The sequence below is a fragment of the Mobula birostris genome, chromosome 25 (assembly GCF_030028105.1).
Source record: "Mobula birostris isolate sMobBir1 chromosome 25, sMobBir1.hap1, whole genome shotgun sequence".
NCBI lineage: Eukaryota > Metazoa > Chordata > Chondrichthyes > Myliobatiformes > Myliobatidae > Mobula > Mobula birostris.
Genome location: NC_092394.1, coordinates 4,277,570 through 4,299,394, shown reverse-complemented (window position 1 = coordinate 4,299,394; position 21,825 = coordinate 4,277,570). Strand labels below are relative to the sequence as shown.

General features: G+C 48.8%; 1 protein-coding gene across 2 annotated transcripts in view; it reads left to right on the top strand.

Annotated features, from left to right (window-relative positions):
• The first annotated feature begins 2,804 nt into the window (after positions 1-2,804).
• scarf1 (scavenger receptor class F, member 1) overlaps positions 2,805-21,825 on the top strand; it is a 38,388-nt gene continuing 19,367 nt past the window's right edge. Inside the window, exons 1-4 of one of the 2 annotated variants that reach the window (XM_072242918.1) lie at positions 2,805-3,322; positions 16,339-16,400; positions 18,174-18,275; positions 18,765-19,287. In XM_072242918.1, the coding sequence (XP_072099019.1) occupies positions 3,198-3,322; positions 16,339-16,400; positions 18,174-18,275; positions 18,765-19,287 (812 nt within the window). In that variant the 5' untranslated portion in view covers positions 2,805-3,197. The remainder of the gene's footprint in view (positions 3,323-16,338; positions 16,401-18,173; positions 18,276-18,764; positions 19,288-21,825) is intronic. The other variant, XM_072242917.1, reaches the window with a different exon arrangement.

The window sequence follows — 21,825 nt, the reverse complement described above, 5'->3', positions numbered from 1 at the left end:
GATGCCAGGTCAGATCCACGGTGAAACTCAGTCACACAAATCCTTTTCATTATTCCCTCCACCCTTCCCTCAACCGTCCCTGAATTCAACTTTAAATTCCTGGGTCCAGCCGTAAGTGCCATCGCAAAAAAAGGGGCAACAGCACCTCTGCTTAGAAGTTTGCGAACATTCAGCATGTCACCAAAAACTTATGTATCCTGACAGGTTGCATCAAGACCTGGTATGGAAACACCAATGCCCAGGAATGGAGAGGGCTACAGAAAGTCCGGCCCATCGCGGGGCAAAGCCCTCTCCAGCACGGAGCACTGCCACGGGAAATCAGCGTCCATCACCAGGGACCCCCACCATCCAGCCCACACTCTCTTCTCGCTGCTGCCTTCAGGGAGGAGGTACAGGAGCCTCAGGTCCCACACCACCAGGTTCAGAACGGTTGTTACCCTACAACCATCAGGCTCCTGAACCAGTGCGGATAACTTCACTCACCTCAACTCTGAACTGATCCACAACCGACAGACTCACTTTCAAGGACTCGACAACTCAAGTTCTCAGTGTTAGTTTTTTTTTCATTTCCATAGTTTGTCTTTTGCACGTTGGTTGTTTGTCAGTCTTTCATAAATTCTATTGGTATTTCTTTATTTTCCTGTAAATGCCTGCGAGAATATAAATCTCAGGTAACGTATAGTATTTGTATGTTATGTTTTATAACTTCAGTACGTTAAACTAATTCAAAGGAAGACACGGGAGACCGGGAACGTGAGTCTAACTTTTGTTTTTACTTTAAGTGAGGCGTGTACGTATCACGGACTAGCATGATGTATGCAATTCACGTATTTATACATATAACCCATAATGGATTCTTTAAACAAACAAGAATGCTTAATAAACTGACGTATATACAAATTACTCATATATTAAATACACAACACTGTACTTTGATAAATTGACTTTGGACTTTGACCCTCCTCCACACGCGGGGCAATTGAGAGAGACCAACACGCATGTCTTTAGGACGGGGGAGAAAACTGCAGTGCCTGGGTCACACAGAGAGTATGCAAATACCACACAGACGGTGCCAGAAGTCAGGACCGAACCCAGGTCACTAGGACAGTGAGGCACTGCCTACAGTGGTACTGCTGTCTCAGGCAACACGCAGCAAGCACAGCGGACCCGGTTCGGTCTCGGCATCCGACACTGTCTGTGTGAAGTCTGCACACCTTCCTTGCGACCGCATGGGCTCCCCCAGTGCTTCGCTTCCCTCCCACATTGCAGGAGCGTGTGGGATGGTGCGTTAACACCCAGAGCAAATGAGCCCTGGTGTGGGGAGGTGGGGTGCAGATTCGTCTCTACCAAAGGAGGTGCAAGGCGCTCCTTCCCTCCGCTATCCTGCACCTGTTCAGCCCCGCTCAGGGTCACCTGAAGCCGTGGGAGCGGGTGGTGGATCGTCGCATGAGCAGTTGGTGCAGATCACAAGTCCGGTAATGATACCAGGCAGCATACTCTCTGAAGAGTATCGATAATGGCTGGGGTCACCCGTCTTGTAAAGACACTGCCCAGAAGGCAATGGCAAACCACTTCTGTATAAAACATTGCCAAGAACAGTCTTGGTCGTGGAAAAAGAAAACAATAAGCAGATTAAAGATAAATGGAAAAGACCAAGATCCCCCTCGTCATGCAGCACAACCCATAACGATGATGAGTGGGATGAATAGCCAAACTGATAGGAAAGTGGGGGGAACGGGCTATAATTAAAGTAGGGGGAAATAAGATTGCTCTGTGAGTCAGCACAGTCTCGATGGGCTGAATGGTATTGGCTTATTATTGTTTCTGTACCGATATATTGTGACAAGCTTGTCTTGCATACTATTGGGTCCTCAGCTCCCGGTGGAGTCCAGGCCATCGATGACCTCCCCTCTTCATCGTCCTATGAAGTCGATGGTCTGGTTGGAGTTATCGATGTTTCTGTAATCCATTGCCTGGCCTGTACGGCTTCCCCAGAACCCCGTCCCGTTTCCACCTCCCACAACAGTCCGACAGCGGGGCTGGACCTTGCGAGGCCTTCCATACAGTTCACACCGATCAAACCATTACAGTGCATTCAGGTAGAACAAGGGGAAACAACAACAGAATGCAGAATGAAGTGTAACAACTACAGAGAAAGACAGACAGGAAGGTGCAAGGTCTTAACGAGCTACATTGTGAGGTCAGGAGTCCATTTCATCGTACCAGGGACTCTTCAATAGGACAGAGAACTGTTAGGACCAAAGGGCACAGCCTTAGAACAGACGGAGACGAGGAGGAATGTCTTCAGGGTATGACTCTGTGCAATTCATCGCCACAGACAGCTGTGCATTTAAAGTGGAGGTTGGTAGGTTCATGATTAGTCATTTCGTTGAGGTTACACGTAGAGTAGTGTTGAGAGGGAAAATAAAGCAGCCAAGATGGAAACAGAAAGCAGACCGATGGGCTGAATGGCCTAATTCCTTATGCCGTTGTGGTCTTCGAGTTGGGTGGGACGTGCTTTCAGTCTCGTATCTTCTGCCCGATGGGAGGAAGGAGAAGAGAGGATGGTCCAGGTGGGCTGACGACTTTACTGAGGCAGACAGAGCCCACGGAGGGACCCGGGCAGTATTTGTGAAATACAAGAGGGACAGAGGTTTGGTTCAGGGACTTGCTGAGATCTCTGTGCTCTGCTGGGATCCAGCAGGAACAGCCTGAACACCAGCTTCCCGACAGGATTCGGAGAGGTTGTGCGGGGTGGGGGTTGGTGAGGGGACGTGCTGAGATCCAACAAGAACAGCCTGAACACCAGATTTCCAGTGGGAATCGGAGAGGTTGTGATGGAGTGTGAAGCTCATCCAGCTTCCCAGCACTGGGCTTAGATGGGCTGAATGGCCTCACACGGGGCAGAGTGATTCTGGGATTGTCTGGAATCAGTCCTGTTCATTAAGGCATCACTGAGGCTTCAAGTGCTCCGTCCAACATAAACGCTGGGTCTCCACCGTCAGCTTTCTTTGTTCCATGCGAGCTGAATCACAGAACTGGGCCTCAAGAGCAGTTTCCCCAGGAACAAGCCACACTTCCTGCAAGGAAGTAGGCCTCTGATCTCTGTATCCGAGCCGTTCTGAAGTACACTGCGCAGCCCTGTTCAGGCCAGTGGGACAGAGAGACACAGCTGGCTCGGGCAGGCCAGGAATCTCATGCCCGGGTACCCTGAGGGCAGCCATGGGCACGCTACTCCTCCTGGTCACCGTCTGCCCATTGCTGTGGGCTTCGGTCTCCAGCCTCTCGATCCCAATGGAGCCAACGTGTGTCACTCAGGAAGGTAGGTCCTTCAGCTGAATGTATTGTGTGGCCTGGTCTGTCTGTCCTCTCTCTTTCCCTCTCACTCCCTGGCTCTCTGTCTGTCTGTCTCTTCCCTCTCGCTCCCTCTCTCTCTCTCTCTGCCTGTCTCTCTCTTTCCCTCTCACTCTCTGTCTCTCTGTCTGTCTGTCTCTCTCTCTCAGTCTCTCTTGCTCTCTGTCTGTCTGTCTGTCTCTCTCTTTCCCTCTCGCTCCCTCTCTCTCTCTGTCTGTCTCTCTCTTTCCCTCTCCCTCCCTCTCTCTCTCTGTCTGTCTCTCTCTTCCCTCTCGCTCTCTGTCTCTTTGTCTGTCTGTCTCTCTCTCAGTCTCTCTTGCTCACCCTCTCCCTGTTTCAGTCTTTGTCTCTCTCACTTACTCACAGTCTCTGTTCGTCTCTCCCCGTTTCTGTCTCTCATTCACTCTCTGTTTCTCTTGCTTGTTCAATGTCTCTTGCTCTGTATCCCTGTCTCTCTCTCTGTCTCTCTTCCTCACTCGCTGTCTGTGTCTTTCTGTTTCACTCTCTGTATCTCTCTCTCCATCTCTGTCTGCCTTTCTCTCTCTCTCTTTCTACTTTTATCTCTCTCTCTTTCTGTCTCTGTCCGTCTGTCACTCTCACTCTTTCTTGTTCTCACTCTCTCTCTGTCCCACTGTGTATCTCTGCCATCCCCTCTCCACTGCTCCTCCCCAGCACTGCAGTAGACATGACAAGCCTCGTCAGCAGATGTGTCACCCCTCCCTGGACACCCCACACCTTCTGTTGATCGTTTCGGTAACCACTTTAAAAACTCAATGAGGCATGATTTTCAATGTATAAAGCCGGGTTGACTATCCCAGACAAGTCACCTGGTTTGTTTGGCTCCAGAGGATGTTCAGCAGTGTGTGAGATAATAACACGGTTAAATTACTTGCCAATTACTTGCTCCCCAGTGCCTCAGACCACACAGTTCCAGCCTTCACCACGGCCTGGGTCCCAACACAAGTTCTGGAACATCTTGGATCAAGTCCTCGGCATTCTTCAGCCGGAGGTGGTGGTCCATGCGGGTGGCAATGACATGAGAAGGATGCGTGACGAGGGTCTGCAAAAGGAGTTCAGGGAGTTAGGTGCTAAGTTAGAGAGCAAAACCTCCAGGGTTGTGATCTCAGAGTGCTACCCATTCCACACGCTAGTGAGGCCAGAACTAGGAAGGTTGTACAGTTTAACATGTGGCTAAGGAATTGGTGTAGGAGGGAGCACGTCAGATTTTTGATCATTGGCTCTCTTCCAGGGAAAGTGGGACCTGTACTGAAGGACAGTTGCACCTGAACTGGAGGGGGCTAATATCTAGTGGGAAGGTTTGTTGATGCTGCACAGTGGGGTTTAAACTAGAGTTGCAGGGGGATGGGAACTAGAGGGCCAGAACAGATGGTGGAGAGGTTGAGGAGACCAATGTTGTTAAACCTCAGAAAAGTCAGAGATCAAAAGGTCAAGCATGGTGTATGGTGGGACTATTATTCTGAGATGCAAGCAGTATCGTAGGAAAGGCAGGTGAGCTCAGGGCATGGATCAATGCATGGAAGTACAATACTGTAGCCATTACTGAGACTAGGTTGCAGGAGGGACTGGACTGGCAGCTCAGTATTCGGGATTCCGTTGTTTTAGATGTGGGAGAGTGGAGGGATTAAAGGGGGAGGGGTGGCATTACTGCTCAGGAAAATGTCACAGCATTGCTCAGTCAGGACAGTCTGGAGAACTGGTCTAGTGAGGATTATGGGTGGAACTGAGAATTAAGAAAGGTATGAGCATGTTAATGGGATTGTATTACATTATATTATATTAATAGGATTTAGAGGAATGAATTTGTAGAGAGATCGCACAACGCTGCAAGAAACGTAAGATTGTTATAGTAGGTGATTTTAACTTTCCACATATTGACTGGGAATCCCACGCTGTAAAAGGACTAGATGGGATAGAGTTTGTCAAACGTGTTCAGGAAAGTTTCCTTAATCAGTATGAAGAAGTTTCAATGAGAGAGGGCATGTGATACTGGATCTGCTATTAGGGAATGAGACAGGGCAGGCATCAGAAGTTTGTGTAGGGAAACTTCTCCCATCTGGTGATCACAATGCCATTAGTTTCACAGTAAATATGTCAAAAAGTAGGTCTGGTCTACAGGTTGAGATTCTAAATTGGAGAAAGGCCAATTTTGATGGCATCAGAAAGGATCTGGCAAGTGTGGATTGGATGGCTGTTTTCTGGCAAAAGGTGTGCTTGGTAAGTGGGAGGCCTTCAAAGTGAAATTTTGAGAGTACAAAGCTTGTCAAAATAAAAGGTAAAGATAACCGATGTAGTTTTCAGGAGATATTGAAGCTCTGGTTAAGAAAAAAGGAGGTGCATAGCAGGTATATTCATGTAGGAACAAATGAGGTGCTTATCGAGTATAAGAAACGCAAGAGAACATTTAAGAAAGAAACCAGGAAGATAAATGAAGGCACGAGGTTGCCCTTACAGACAAGGTGAAGGAGAATCCCAAGGGATTCTACAGATGGTTAAGAGCAAAAGGATTGCAAGTAACTGGAAGATCAGAGTGGTAATCCATGGGTGAAGCCAAAGGAGATGGGGGAGATCATAAATGGATTTTTTGCATCTGTATTTACCAAGGAGTCAGACACTGAGTCTATGGAAGTGAGGCAAAGAGGCAGTGAGATCGTGGACCCTGCACCGATTACAGAAGAGGAGGTGTTTGCTGCTGTGAGGCAAATTAGGGTGGATAAATCCACAGGGCATTGAAGCCTACGAGGAGGCAGGTGCAGAAATTGCAGCAGCCCTTTGTGACCATGCAGAGGTATTTAAATCATCCTTAGTGAAGATGAGGTGCCAGAGGATTGGAGGATAGCTAATGTTGTTCCGCTGTTTAAGAACGGCTCTAAAAATAAACCAGGAAATTATAGGCTGGAGAGCCTGACATCAGTAGTGGGAGAGTTATTGGAAGGTATTCTAATCTAAGCGATTGGATATGTTATTATTTAGATAGACATGGACTGATTAAGGATAGTCACCATGGTTTCAAGTGTGGTAGGTCATGTCTAACCAATCTTACAGGAGTTTTCAAAGGAAGTTACCAGGAAAGCTAATGAAGGCAAGGCAGTAGATGTTGCTCACATGGACTTTAGACTATAAGATCATAAGACATAGGATTAGAATTAGGCCATTTGGCCAATTGAGTCTACTCTACCATTCAATCATGGCTGATCCTTTTTCCCCTCCAAAGACCCACTCCCTGGCCTTTTCCCTGTAACCTTTGATGTCATGTCCAATCAAGAACCTATCAAGCTCTGTCTTAAATACACCCAATGATCTCACCTCCACAGCTGCCTGTGGTAACAAATTCCTCAAATTCACAACTCTCTGGTGAAAGAAATTTCTCTGCATCTCTGTTTTAAATGGACACCCCTCTATCCTGAGGCTGTGCCCTCTTGTCCTAGACTCCCTCACCATGGGAAACATCCTTATTACATCTACTCTGTCTGGACCTTTCAACATTCAAAAGGTTTCAATGAGATTCCCCCCATCCTTCTGAATCCCAGTGAGTACAGACCCAGAACCATCAAACATTCCTTGTACGATTATCTTTACATTCCCAGAATCGTCTTTGTGAACCACCTCTGAACGCTCTCCAATGCCTGTACGTATATTCTCAGATGTGGAGCCCAAAACTGTTCACAATACTCAAGGAGAGGCCTCACCAGCATATTATAAAGCTTCAGCATCACATCCCTGCTCCTATATTCCAGACCTCCTGAATGAAGGCTAACATTGTATTTGCCTTCCTCACCACCAACTCAACCTGCAAGTTAACCTTTAGGGTGTTCTGCACAAGGACCCAAGTCCCTTTGCATTTCAGAATTTGGGATTTTCTTCCTGTTTAGAAAATAGTCTGCACATTTATTTCTACTACCAAAGTGCATGACCATGCATTTTCCAACATTGTATATCATTTGCCACTATCTTGCACATTCTCGTAATGTGTTTAAGTCCTTCTGCATCCTACCTGTTTCCTTAACACTACCTGCCCCTCCACCAATCTTTGTATCATCTGCAAAATTGGCAACAAAGCCATCTATTCCATCATCTAAATTATTGATATACAGCATAAAAAGAAGTGGTCCCAACTCCGACTCCTGCGGAATACCACTAGTCACAGGGAGTCAACCAGAAAAGAATCCTTTTATTCCCATCCGCTGCCTCCTACCAATCAGCCAATGCTTTAACCATGCCAGTAACTTTCCTGTAATACCATGAGTTCTTAACTTAGTAAGCAGCCTCATGTGTGGCACCTTGTCAAAGGCCGCCCAAAAGTCCAAATATACAACATCCACTGCATCCCCTTTATGTATCCTACTTGCAATCTCCTCAAAGAATTCCAACAGGTTCACCAGGCAAGACTTTCCCTTAAGGAAACCATGCTGACTTTTTCCTATCCGGTCCCGTGTCACCAAGTACCTCATCCTTAACAATTGGCTCTAACATCTTCCCAACCACTGAAGACAGGCTAACTGCTCTACAGTTTCCTTTCTGCTGCCTTCCTCCTTTCTTAATGGAGTGACATTTGCATATCCCTCTGATACAACATCTAACCTTGGGCATTCCCAACTACAGCCATCTTTCAGCTGTAATTGAGAGATGGCCACAACGGCATACCCGAGAGTCAAGAGAAAATCTGTAGATGCTGGAAATCCGAGCAACACACACAAAATGCTGGAGGAACTCAGCAGTCCAGGCAGCATCTATGGAAAAGAGGACAGTTCACGTTTCAGGCCGAGACCCTTCGGCAGGACTCAGGAATCACACCTGACAATCTGTAATAGTGCACCAAGATCATCCACCTTATTTCTTATACTCTGTATGAGATATAACACTTTGAGTACTGCATTTGCTACCCTTTTTGATTCTGCATCCCTAATGCACTGATACTCACCCTGCTGGCTGCAATTATGTCCTATCATCTGCCTGCACTTCCCGACAGTCTGTCTGCATGCTATCTTTACTTTTTTTACCATCTGTTCTATCCCGAGTCGCTTCAATCCGATTCCCAACACTCCTGCCAACTTAGTTTAAATCCTCCCCAATAGCTCTAACAAGCCTGCCTGCAAGAATATTGGTTCCCCTCAGGTTCAGGTGCAGCTTGTCCCTTTTGAACAGGTCATGCCTGCCCCAGACGAGAGTCCAACGATGCAAGAGCCTGAAGCCCTGCCCCCTGCACCAGCCTCTCAGCCACAGGTTAATCTGCCAAACCACCCTGTTTCTACCCTCACTGACACGTGGCACAGGCAGCAACCCAGAAATTACTACCCCGGAGGTTCTGCTTCTCAGCTTTCTACCTAGCTCTCTAAATTCTCTTTTCAGGACCCCTTTGCTTTTCCTTCCCATGTCATTGGCACCAATATGTACCAAGACATCTGGCTGCTCCCCCTCCCCATCCAAAATGTTGTGGACTGGATCCGAGACATTCCTGACCCTGGCACCTGGGAGGCAACAAACCATCCAGGTGTCCCATTCACGTCCACAGAATCTCCTACCTGTTCCTCTGACTATTGAGTCCCCTATCACGACCACTCCCTCTCTCCCTCTTTCCCTTCTGTACCACAGACCCATGCTCAGTGCCAGTAACCTGGTCTCCGTAGCATTCCCCTGGGAGGTCATCCCCCACTACAGTATCCAAAGCGGTATACTTATTATTGAGGGGAATGGCTGCAGGGGTGCTCTGTACTAACTGCCTATTCACATTTTCATTTCTCCTGACAGTCACCCAGCTACGCTCCTCCTGCAGTTTCAGGGAGACTACTTCCCTGTCACTCTGATCAATTATCTCCTCACTCTCCTGTACAAGCCGAAGGTCATCCAGCAGCTGCTCCAGATCCCTAACACGGTCTTCAAGGAGCTGCAGCCGGATGCGCTTCACGCAGATGTAGTTCCCTCGGAGACTCTGGGTCTCCCAGGACTCCAACATTCAGCACGAAGAACACACAACTGCCATTTACTACACCAGGTACAGTGAAAGAGAGAAAAAGGAACGTTAACATAAGATTACCCAGAGCCGAAGCCTCCTTTGACCCAAGCCTAACAGTCCAACCCTCACCAGTGGCCTACTCTCAACAGTGGCTACCCCGATTGTCCCTTCTGTACTTCAAACAAGCGTCACCGTCCTGTCAGAAATCTCGTCGCTGTGGCCTGCTCCTGCCACTGATGGGGCCGCCAGAATGAGCCCAAACACCCGTGAGGCATTTAATAAGTAATTTGACAAGGTCCTGCATGGGAGGTTGGCCAAGAAGGCTCAGTCATTTGGCATTCAGGAGGAGGTAGTAAACTGGATTAGACTTTGGCTTTCTGGGCGAAGCCAGAGAGTGGTAGGAGATGGATGCCTGTGACTATCGGTGTCCCTGGGGCATTGGTGCTGGATCCTTTGCTGTTTTGCCGTCTATATCAATGATCTGGATGATATTGTGGTTAACTGGATCAGCAGATTTGTGCATGACACCAAGACTGGGGGTGTAGTGGACAGCAAGTCAAAGCTTGCAGGGGATCTGGACCAGCTGAAAAACTGGCAGATGGAACTTAATGCAGACAAGTTTGGTAGGATCAGCCAGGGTAGGTCTACACAGTGAACAGTCGGGCACCGAGGAGTGTGGTAGGACAAAGGAACCTGGTAATCCAGGCCCATAATTCATTGAAAGTGGTGTCACAGGTAGACAGAGTCATAAAGAGAGGTTCTGGCATGTTGGCCTTCATAGTTCAAAGTATAGTACAGCAGATGGAATGTTATGTTGAAGTTGTATAAGACATTGGAGTATTGTGTGCATGTTTGGCCACCTATATAACCATATAACAATTACAGCACGGAAACAGGCCATCTCAGCCCTTCTAGTCCGCGCCGAACTCTTACTCTCACCTAGTCCCACCGACCTGCAGTCAACCCTCCATTCCTTTCCTGTCCTATCCAATTTAACTTTAAATGACAGCATCGAACCTGCCTCAACCACTTCTGCTGGAAGCTCGTTCCACACAGCTACCACTCTCTGAGTAAAGAAGTTCCCCCTCATGTTGCCCCTAAACTTTTACCCTTTAACTCTCAACTCATGTCCTCTTGTTTGAATCTCCCCCACTCTCAATGGAAAAAGCCTATCCATGTCAACTCTATCTATCCCCCTCATAATTTTAAATATCTCTATCAAGTACCCCCGCAACCTTCTATGCTCCAAAGAATAAAGACCCAACTTGTTCAACCTTTCTCTGTAATTTAGGAGATGAAACCCAGGCAACATTCCAGAAAATCTCCTCTGTACTCTCTCAATTTTATTGACATCTTTCCTATAATTCAGTGACCAGAACTGTACACAATACTCCAAATTTGGCTTTACCAATTCCTTATACAATTTCAACATTACATCCCAACTCCTATACTCAATGCTCTGATTTATAAAGGTCAGCATACCAAAAGCTTTCTTCACCACCCTATCCACATGAGATTCCACCTTCAGGGAACTATGCACCATTATTCCCAGATCCCTCTGTTCTACTGCAATGCCCTACCATTTACCATGTATGTCCTATTTTGAGTAGTCCTACCAAAATGTAGCACCTCACATTTATCAGCATTAAACTCCATCTGCCATCTTTCAGCCCACTCTTCTAAGTGGTCTAAATCTCTCTGCAAGCTTTGAATACCAACTTCACTCTCCACAACTCCCCCCTATCTTAGTATCATCTTCATACTTACTAATCCAATTTACCACCCCATCATCCAGATCATTGATGTGTATGACAAACAACATTGGACCCAATACAGATCCCTGAGGCACACCACTAGTCACCGGCCTCCAATCTGACAAACAGTTATCCACCACTACTCTCTGGCGTCTCCCATCCAGCCACAGCTGAATCCATTTTACTACTACGATATTAATACCTAACAATTGAACCTTCCTAATTAACCTTCCGTGTTGAACCTTGTCAAAGGCCTTACTGAAGTCCATATAGACAACATCCACCACTTTACCCTCGACAAATTTCCTAGTAACCTCTTCAAAAAATTCAATAAGGTTTGTCAAACATGACCTTCCACGCACAAATCCATGTTGACTGTTCCTAATCAGACCCTGTCTATCCAGATAATTATATATACCATCTCTAAGAATACTTTCCATCAATTTACCCACCACTGACGTCAAACTCACAGGCCAATAATTGCTAGGTTTACTCTTAGAACCCTTTTTAAACAATGGAACAACATGAGCAATACGCCAATCCTCTGGCACCATCCCCGTTTCTAATGACATTTCAAATATTTCTGTCAGAGCCCCTGCTATTTCCATACTAACTTCCCTCAGGAAAGATGTCCTCGGGAAATCCTCTTTCCTACCTACAGGAAAGATGTAAGTAAGGTTGAAAGAGTACAGAGAAAATTTAGAAGGATGTTGCTGGAGGATAAGGGTTATAGGGAAAGATTGAATAGATTAGAACTTTATTCTTTGGAATGTAGAAGATTAAGAGGAAATTTGATAGAGGTATACAAAATTATGAGGGGTATAAATAGTATCAATGCAAGATACAACCGGACTACAACCAGTGGTCATGGGTTAAGGGTGAAAGGTGAAAAGTTTAAGGGCAATATGAGAGGCTCGTTAGTGCGTGGAAAGAGCTTCCAGCACAAGTGGTCCATGTGAGCTCGATTTCAATGTTTAAGCAAAGTTTGAATAGGTATATGGATAGTAGGGGTATGGCGGGGGGGGGGTGCTATGGTCACAGTGAAGGACGATGGGAGTAGGTGGTTTAAATGGTTCAGTATGGGCTAGATGGGCCAAAGGGCCTGTTTCTGTGCAGCACTTTTCTGTGACTCTGCAGACCAGAGAGCTGATCTCTGGAATGATGTGGGAGTGACTGAGGCAGTGTTTGACCGAGTATGCATCAAGAATCCCAGTGAGCATCGAGGGGGAGCTCTCCTGTGGACAGCATCACATCTCACCCAGAGGAAGGCTGGCTGGGTCACTCACACCAGTGCCGGGATATCACAAAGGAGTTCCTGAGGACAATGTCCTGGGCACAACCATTGTCAGCTGCTTCATAAAGACCTTCCTTTCAGCCACAGGTCAGGGTTGGTGAAGGCACCATGTTCAACCAATTCAGAGTGACACATACAAAAAAGACTTGACAAACTTAGCAGGTCATAAATTGGGAACAGATGTTCTCAGGGAAATGCACGGCAGAAATGTGGCAAATGTTCAGGGGATATTTGCATGGAGTTCTGCATAGGTACATTCCAATGAGGGGAAGGATGGTAGGGTACAGGAACCGTTGTGTACAAAGGCTGTTGTAAATCTAGTCAAGAAGAAAAAAAGAACTTACAAAAGGTTCAAAAAACTAGGTGATGATAGAGACCTAGAAGATTATAAGGCTAGGAGGAAGGAGCTTAAGAAAGGAATTAGGAGAGCCAGAAGGGGCCATGAGAAGGCCTTGGCGGGCAGGATTAAGGAAAACCCCAAGGCATTCTACAATATGTGAAGAGCAAGAGGATAAGACATGAGAGAATAGGACCAATCAAATGTGACAGTGGAAAAGTGTGTATGGAACTGGAGGAGATAGCAGAGGTTCTTAATGAGTTCTTTGCTTCAGTATTCACTACGGAATAGGATCTTGATGATTGTAGGGATGACTTACAGTAGATTGAAAAGCTTGAGCATATAGACGTTAAGAAAGAGCATGTGCTGGAGCTTTTGGAAAGCATGAAGTTGGATAGGTCACCTGGACTGGATGAGGTGTACCCCAGACTACTGTGGGAGGTGAGGGAGGCGATTGCTGAGCCTCTGGCGATGATCTTTGTATCATCAGTGGGGACGGGAGAGGTTCCAGAGGATTGGAGGGTTGCGGATGTTGTTTCATTATTCAAGAAAGGGAGTAGAGATAGCCCAGGAAATTATAGACCAGTAAGTCTTACTTCGGTGGTTGGTAAGTTACATAGAAACATAGAAAACCTACAGCACAATACAGGCCCTTCGGCCCTCAAAGCTGTGCCAAACATGTCCCTACCTTAGAACTACCTAGCTTTACCCATAGCCCTCTATTTTTCTAAGCTCCATGTAGCCATCCAGAAGGCTCTTAAAAGACCCTATCGTATCCGCCTCCACCATGGCTGCCAGCAGCAGAGGCTCACCAGTCTCCTCTCCCACCTCCCACAGTATCCTGGGGTACATCTCATCTGGTCCCTGTGACTTATCCAACTCGATGCTTTCCATGCACTCACCACTCTCTTTGTAGAAAACTAAACTTACCCTTGACATCTCCTCTGTACCTACTTCCAAGCAGCTTAAAACTGTGCCCTCTCCTGCAAGCCATTTCAGCCCTGGGGAGAAGCCTCTGACTACCCACATGATCAATGCCTCTCATCATCTTACACACCTCTATCAGGTCACCTCTCACCCTCTGCTGCTCCAAGGATAAAAGGCTGAGTTCACTCAACCTATTTTCATAAGGCGTGCTCCCCAATCCAGGCAACATCCTTGTAAATCTCCTCTGCACCCTTTCTATGGTTTCCACATTTGATGGAGAACATCTTGAGAGGCTGGATTTATGAACATTTGGAGAGGCATAATATGATTAGGAATAGTCATATCGGCTTTGTCAAAGGCAGGTCGTGCCTGGTAGATGATGGTAGATGTAGTGTATATGGATTTCAGCAAGACATTTGATAAGGTACCCCATGCAAGGCTCTTTGAGAAAGTAAGGAGGCATGGGATCCAAGGGGACATTGCTTTGTGGATCCAGAACTGGCTTGCCCACAGAAGGCGAAGAGTGGTTGTAGACAGGTCGCATTCTGCATGGAGGTCGGTGACCAGTGGTGGGCCTCAGGGATCGGTCCTGGGACTCCTGCTCTTTGTGATTTTTATTAATGACCTGGATGAAGATGTGGAGAGATGGTTTAGTAAATTTGCTGATGACACAAAGGTTGGGGGCATTGTGGATAGTGTGGAGGGCTGTCAGACATTACAGCGGGACATTGATGGAATGCAGAACTAGGCTGATGAAGTTCAACCCAGATTAGTGTGAGTTGGTTCATTTTGGTAGGTCAAATATGATGGCAGAATATAGTATTAATGATAAGACTCTTGGCAGTGTGAAGGATCAGAGGGATCTTGGGGTCCGAGTCCATAGGACATTCAAAGTTACCACACAGGTTGACTCTGTGGTTAAGAAGGCATACAGTGCATTGGTCTTCATCAATTGTGGGATTGAGTTTAGGAGCTGAGAAGGTAATGTCACAGCTATATAGGGCCCTGGTCAGACCCCACCTGGAGTACTGTGCTCAGTTCTGGTTACCACACTATAGGAAGGATGTGGAAACCATAGAAAGGGTGCAGAGGAGATTTACAAGGATGTTGCCTGGATTGGGGAGCATGCCTTATGAGAATAGGTTGAGTGAACTCAGCCTTTCTTCCTTGGAACGATGGAGGATGAGAGGTGACCTGTTAAAGGTGTATAAGATGATGAGAGGCATTGATCATGTGGATAGTCAGAGGCTTTTTCCTAGGGCTAGAATGGCTAGCATGAGAGGGCATAGTTTTAAGCTGCTTGGAAGTAGGTACAGAGGGGATGTCAGGGGTAAGTTTTTTTATACAGAGAGTGCCGAGTGCATGGAATGGGCTGCCAGCAACGGTGGTGGAGGCGGATATGACAGGGTCTTTTAAGAAACTCCTGGACAGGTACATGGAGCTTAGAAAAATAGAGGGCTATGGGTAACCCTAGGTAATTTTTAAGGTAAGGACATGTTCGGCACAGCTTTGTGGGCCGAAGGGCCTGTATTGTGCTGTACGTTTTCTATGTTTCTGTGACATACAGTTTCTATGCCAGCTGGTACTATTTCCCTCCCCTCTCCTTCTTAATCTGGCTTCTTGCCCCTTCCTTGCCAGTCATGATGAAGGGTCTCAGCTGAAACATTGACTGATTACTCCCCTCCATAGATACTGCCTGACCTGCTGAGTTCCTCCAGCATTTTGCGTGAGTTGCTCTGGATCTACAGCATCTGCTGAATCTCTTGTGTTTCATCCACTCACAAGTCTTATTGGCAAAGCATCTAGTGCAACAAAGGGATCTGCAATACAGATCCGTAATCTGTCACAAGGGGGATGGCTTCAGAATCATATTCAGCATCACTGACATACTTTTTGTAAAATTTGTTGTTTGTGTAATCATCTAGTCTGATAATTATACTGTGTTCGATTCCATTCATACCTCAAAGGCAGTCAAATTTATTATAAAACTATATGTACTATTCTACCTTCAGATTTATTGTCTTCATTCTCAAGGGATCGAGTTTAACAGCCGCAAAGTCACACTGCTGTTCTATGAAACCCTGGTTATATCAGACTGGGAATATTGTGTTCAGTTCTGGTCGCCTCGTTACACAAAGGATGTGAAACCTTTAGAGAGGGTGCAGAGGAGATTTACCTGGATTAGACAGCATAGAGCATAGAAGCATAGAAGCAGGCCTTTTGGCCCATCTAGTCTGTGCCGAACCATTTAAGTAAGCTGTCTGTTCCCATCATAGGCATGACTTTTGAGGGTAGGTTGAGTGAGCTAGGGCTTTTTTTCTTTGGAGAGGAGGAGGATGAGAGGAGACTTGATAGAGGTGTACAAGATGATAAGAGGCACAGATTGAGTGCATAACCCAAGATCTTTTCCAAGGGTGGAAATGGCTAATACCAGGGGGCATGATTTTAACGTGATGCACCTTAACTCGAAACGTGGGCTAACCAGGGAGCTCCATCTGCCACTTCTCAGCCTGACTCGGCACCCCGTCAGTGCCCCGTTGTAACCCTCGACAACCCACAGCACCACCACCCTTCCCGTCATCTAACCCACCCTTCCACTGAAGGACTGGATTGTCGGCCCGGAGAAAGGGGAGGGTGTCTGACGTGGCCCGAGTTTCCCACGTGTATCGCCAGCAATGAACACACTTTGCTTGTCTCGTAGTGGCCTGGCCTCGCTGAGCTGCTGCGCGGGGTGGAAACAACAGGGCAACGACTGCACAATCGGTAAGTGCTCAGTACAACTCCCGCCAAAGTCCAGACCTCCATGACGGGTCATCGGGGGTGGTTGGTAAAGCTGAGGAGGGGCCACACCGTGGGATGGATTGTTTATTAATTATTATTATTGACACGTGTATTGAATGCGTGAAAATCTGTGTTTTGCATGCCATCCACTCAGATCAGTTCATTACAAAGCTGCAGTAGGGAGGAAAACAATAACAGAATGCCGAATAAAGTGTCACCGTTACAGAGTGGGCACCGCGGTGGTGTAGTTAGTGCGGCACGGTTCCGAGTTCGATTCCGGTGTCAGCTGTCAGCAGCTTGTACGTTCTTCCCCGTGAGCACGTGGGTTTCCTCCGGGTGCTCTGGTTTCCTCCCACGGTTCAAAGACGGACTGCTAGTAGTTGAACTGGTTATTATAAAATTGTCCTGGGATTGAACAAATGGGTTCTCGGGTGGCGTGGCTGTTTGGCCCGGAGGGCTTTTTTTTGCGCTTTATCTCCAATTAAAAAAAAGAATTAAAAAAGTTAAAAGAAAGTGCAGTGCCGGCAGACAGTACAACGGGGCAGATTGTGAGGTCGAAAGCGGGGTAGAAGTTGCCCTTCAGCCTGGCGGGATGTGCTTTCAGGCCTTTGTATCTTCCGTCCACTGGGAGAGGGGGAAGTGAGAATATGCGGGTGCGCGGAGCCTTTGATTATATCGGCAGCTTTACCGATGCAGTGGGAAGTGTAGACAGAGTCCATGGAGGGGGGGAGGCTGGTTTCTGTGATGTGCTGAGTGGGGTCCACATCTCTCTGGAGTTTCTTGTGTCCTGGTCAGAGAGACGCCGGCATACCAAGCCGGATTGCATCCGGATAGGCACTTTCCACAGTGCATCGATACAAATGGGTCGGGATCGACGGGGACCTGCTGAACTTCTTTCGCCTCCTGAGGAAGTAGAGACGTTGGTGAACTTTCCTGGCAGTGACATCGTGTAGCTGGACCAGGACAGGCTGTTGACATTGAGGAACCTGAAACTCCCAACCCTCCCAAACTCAACACTGTTAATGTAGGCAGAACCCTGTGCTCCACCTCCCTTTCTGAAGTCAATGACCGGCTCCTGTCTTGTTGACCTCGAGGGAAAGGCTGTTGTCGTGACACCGTGTCACCAAGCTCTCTACCCCCTTCCTGTTCTCCGACTCGTACGGATACACCCCACTATGGCGGTATCGTCTGCAACCCAGTGGTCGGAGTCGGAGCAGAATCTGGCCCCGTTGCCAACAGCGGAGAGGGAGCAGAGTCGGAAACTGAGAACCACATTGCGGACCATCAGCATAATAGAATAATCAAGCTGCAGATGTAGCTATCTCTCCTTACTGATTGTGGTCTGTTGGTCAGGAAGTCAAGGATCCCACTGTAGAGGGAGATGTGTCCCAGGTTTGGCAGTTTGGGGGTCTAGGAGGGGCAGAACTGAGCGCGTGTGAAGTAGATAGATACCGTGATCACATCTTCCCAATATGTGTGTGGGGGGTGTGGGGTGGTGAGATGGAATTCAGGTGGGGGCTGGGGTGATGGTGGAGTGGGGGTGCGGTTCTGGCATGGTGGCAGGGTGTGGGATTGAGGGGCTGAGGGGTGAGATGAGAATGAGATGATGGGTGCTGGTGGTGGCCGGGTGGGATTGAGTTGGGGGTGTGTAAGATGGCGGGGGTTGCTCAGTCTCCACACTGACCCCCCCCCCCCCCCACCGTATTCATGGTAAATGTGACGGGACAGCCACAGACCTGATGTTTCTTCCTGCAGCGATCTGTGAAGGGGGGAGCTCCTGTCGCCCTGGAGAGCTCTGCATCCGACCCCAGGAGTGTCGCTGTCCACACGGATACTTCGGAGCCAACTGTGTCACCCGTGAGTGGGCAGAGACCCAGTGAATCCCATCACCGGCCCGTGCTCACCCACTGCATGCCTTCCCTCATCCCACCCTCCCCTCCCGCTCCCTGCCTCCATTCTCCCTCTTCCCTCCTTTCCTTTCCTCCTCCTCCCTTCCCCTCCACTGGTACTGAAGGAGCGTCAGGTGGCCAGAGGATTGGTACCGAGGGAGGGTCAGGTCGCCAGAGGGTTGGTACTGAGGGAGGGTCAGGTGGCCAGAGGGTTGGTACCGAGGGAGGGTCAGGTGGCCAGAGGGTTGGTATTGAGGGAGGGTCACACTGTGGGAGCGGCGGCATGAGGGATGACCGCACCGTTGGAGGGGCGTGGGATCCTGCCATGCGCTGTCCGCCGCTGCTCTCAGATGACAGGGCGGAGACAAGACCCACACCCCTCCCGTTATTTGAGAAGCCCGTGGGGCGTCGGTAGGTGTCACATCAACGCAGACCTCTGTTTGTTTGTGTCCCGCAGGCTGTCCGGAGCAGTTCTGGGGCGCCGACTGCCGGGAGCTCTGCTCTTGCCACCCCCACGGTGTGTGCGATGCCGTCAGCGGACGCTGCTCCTGCCGGCCCGGCCGCTGGGGCCCCGACTGCAGCCGGAGCTGCCGCTGTTCGCACGGAGTCTGCGAGCCGGACACCGGCCGCTGCCGCTGTAAAGCAGGCTGGTGGGGTGCAGACTGCTCCCGGTTATGCCAGTGCCGGCGGGAGAGCTCCGAGTGCGACCCGCAGACTGGCCGCTGCTCCTGCTCGCCGCGCTGGTGGGGTCGGCGCTGTAACATCCCCTGTTACTGCGGCCAGTTGCCGTGCAGCCAGAGCGCCGGGGAGTGCCTGTGCCAGCCCGGCTGGTGGGGTAACCGCTGTGAACAGCCGTGCGCCTGCCTACATGGCAGCTGCCACCCCCGCAACGGCCGCTGCGTCTGCCAGCCCGGCTACCGAGGCAGCGACTGCGGTGAGCCGTGCGCCGCCGGTACCTACGGAGCGGACTGCGAGAATAGGTAAGAGTCATGTGCTGGGGTCTGCGGCGGCTTTTGTCACCGCGTGGCCGATACACACACACAAATGTACACAGACGGGTACACATGCACACAGACACAGACACACACACACACACACGTATACAGACGGGTACACATGCACACAGACACAGACACACACACACACACACACACACGTACACAGACGGGTACACATGCACACACACACACACACGTACACAGATGGGTACACATACACACAGGTAATTTACATATTACTATTTAACTATTTATGGTTTTATTACTATTTATTATCTATGGTGCAACTGTAACGAAAACCAATTTCCCCCGGGATCAATAAAGTATGAGTATGACTATGACTATAAACACAGACACGGACACGCAGAATATATACTGTATATATTGATTGAGTAGAATTGCTGAGTGCGAAGATGTTCGACTGGAATTAGCTCCAAGTAATGGTTGATGTTCTGTTGGGACGGTGGACACAACAGGGTTAAATTTCTGTTGGAACGGTGGAGACAACGGGGTTAATGTTGTGCTGGGACAGTGCAGACAATAGGGTTAATGGTCTGTTGGGACAGTGGAGACAACGGGATTGTTTCTGGAGTCGAGAAGGTTGTGGCGATATTTAATGTAATATTTCAAGCCAGGAACAGAATATCGCAAGGTGATATCCCGAGAGCTGATGAGCAGGGGAAATAGAGGAATCTGACTATTCGGCCCGAATGCTCCACGCCAACCAAGATTCCCATCTAAACTGGTTGCATTTGGCCGGGTTTCGCCCATAACCCTAACCCTTTCCTATCCGAGTTCCTGTCCAAATGTTGTTAATCTACAGTACCTGCTCGACCGCCTCCTCTCATCAACCTGTGCCCTCGTGTTTTTAGCAGCCCCTCCTTGGGAAAAGTCTGTCAGCTTTTACCCAGTCTGTACCCCTTGTGATCTTATATACTTCTATCAGGGCATGGAGAGAGACGGAGGCTCCATGTCGCAGTTCATTCCCCCGCGCACAAAATGCTGGAGGAACTCAGCAGGTCAGGCAGCACCTATAGAGAGAAATGAACAGTCGACGCTCCAGGCCAAGACCCGTCATCAGGCACCCCCTCTGTCTCTCTCTCACACCCCCTCTGTCTCTCTCACACACCCTCTGTCTCTCTCTCACACACACACCCTCTGTCTCTCTCTCACGCACCCTCTGTCTCTCTCTCACACACACACCCTCTGTCTCTCTCTCACACACACACACCCTCTCTCTCACACACACACACCCTCTGTCTCTCTCTCACACACACACACCCCCTGTCTCTCTCTCTCACACACACACACCCTCTCTCTCACACACACACACCCTCTGTCTCTCTCTCTCACACACACACCCTCTGTCTCTCTCTCACACACACACACCCTCTGTCTCTCTCACACACACACACACACCCTCTATCTCTCACACACACACACCCCCTCTGTCTCTCTCTCACACACACACACACACCCTCTGTCTCTCTCTCACACACACACACCCTCTCTCTCACACACACACACCCTCTGTCTCTCTCACACACACACACCCTCTGTCTCTCTCTCACACACACACACCCTCTCTCTCACACACACACACCCTCTGTCTCTCTCACACACACACACCCTCTGTCTCTCTCACACACACACACACCCTCTGTCTCTCTCTCACACACACACACACTCTGTCTCTCTCACACACACACACACCCTCTCTCTCACACACACACACCCCCTCTGTCTCTCTCTCACACACACACACCCTCTGTCTCTCTCACACACACACACACCCTCTGTCTCTCTCTCACACACACACACCCTCTGTCTCTCTCTCACACACACACCCTCTGTCTCTCTCTCACACACACACACCCTCTATCTCACACACACACACACCCTCTATCTCACACACACACACACCCTCTGTCTCTCTCTCTCACACACACACCCTCTGTCTCTCTCTCACACACACACACCCTCTGTCTCTCTCACACACACACACCCTCTATCTCTCACACACACACACCCCCTCTGTCTCTCACACACACACACACACCCTCTGTCTCTCACACACACACACACCCTCTGTCTCTCTCTCACACACACACACCCTCTGTCTCTCTCACACACACACACACCCGCTCTATCTCTCTCACACACACACACCCTCTATCTCACACACACACACACACCCGCTCTATCTCTCTCACACACACACACCCTCTATCTCTCTCACACACACACCCCCTCTGTCTCTCACACACACACACACCCTCTATCTCACACACACACACACACCCGCTCTATCTCTCTCACACACACACACCCTCTATCTCTCACACACACACACACCCTCTATCTCTCTCACAGACACACCCCCTCTATCTCTCACACACACACACACCCTCTATCTCTCTCACACACACACCCCCTCTGTCTCTCACACACACACACACACCCTCTATCTCACACACACACACACCCGCTCTATCTCTCTCACACACACACACCCTCTAT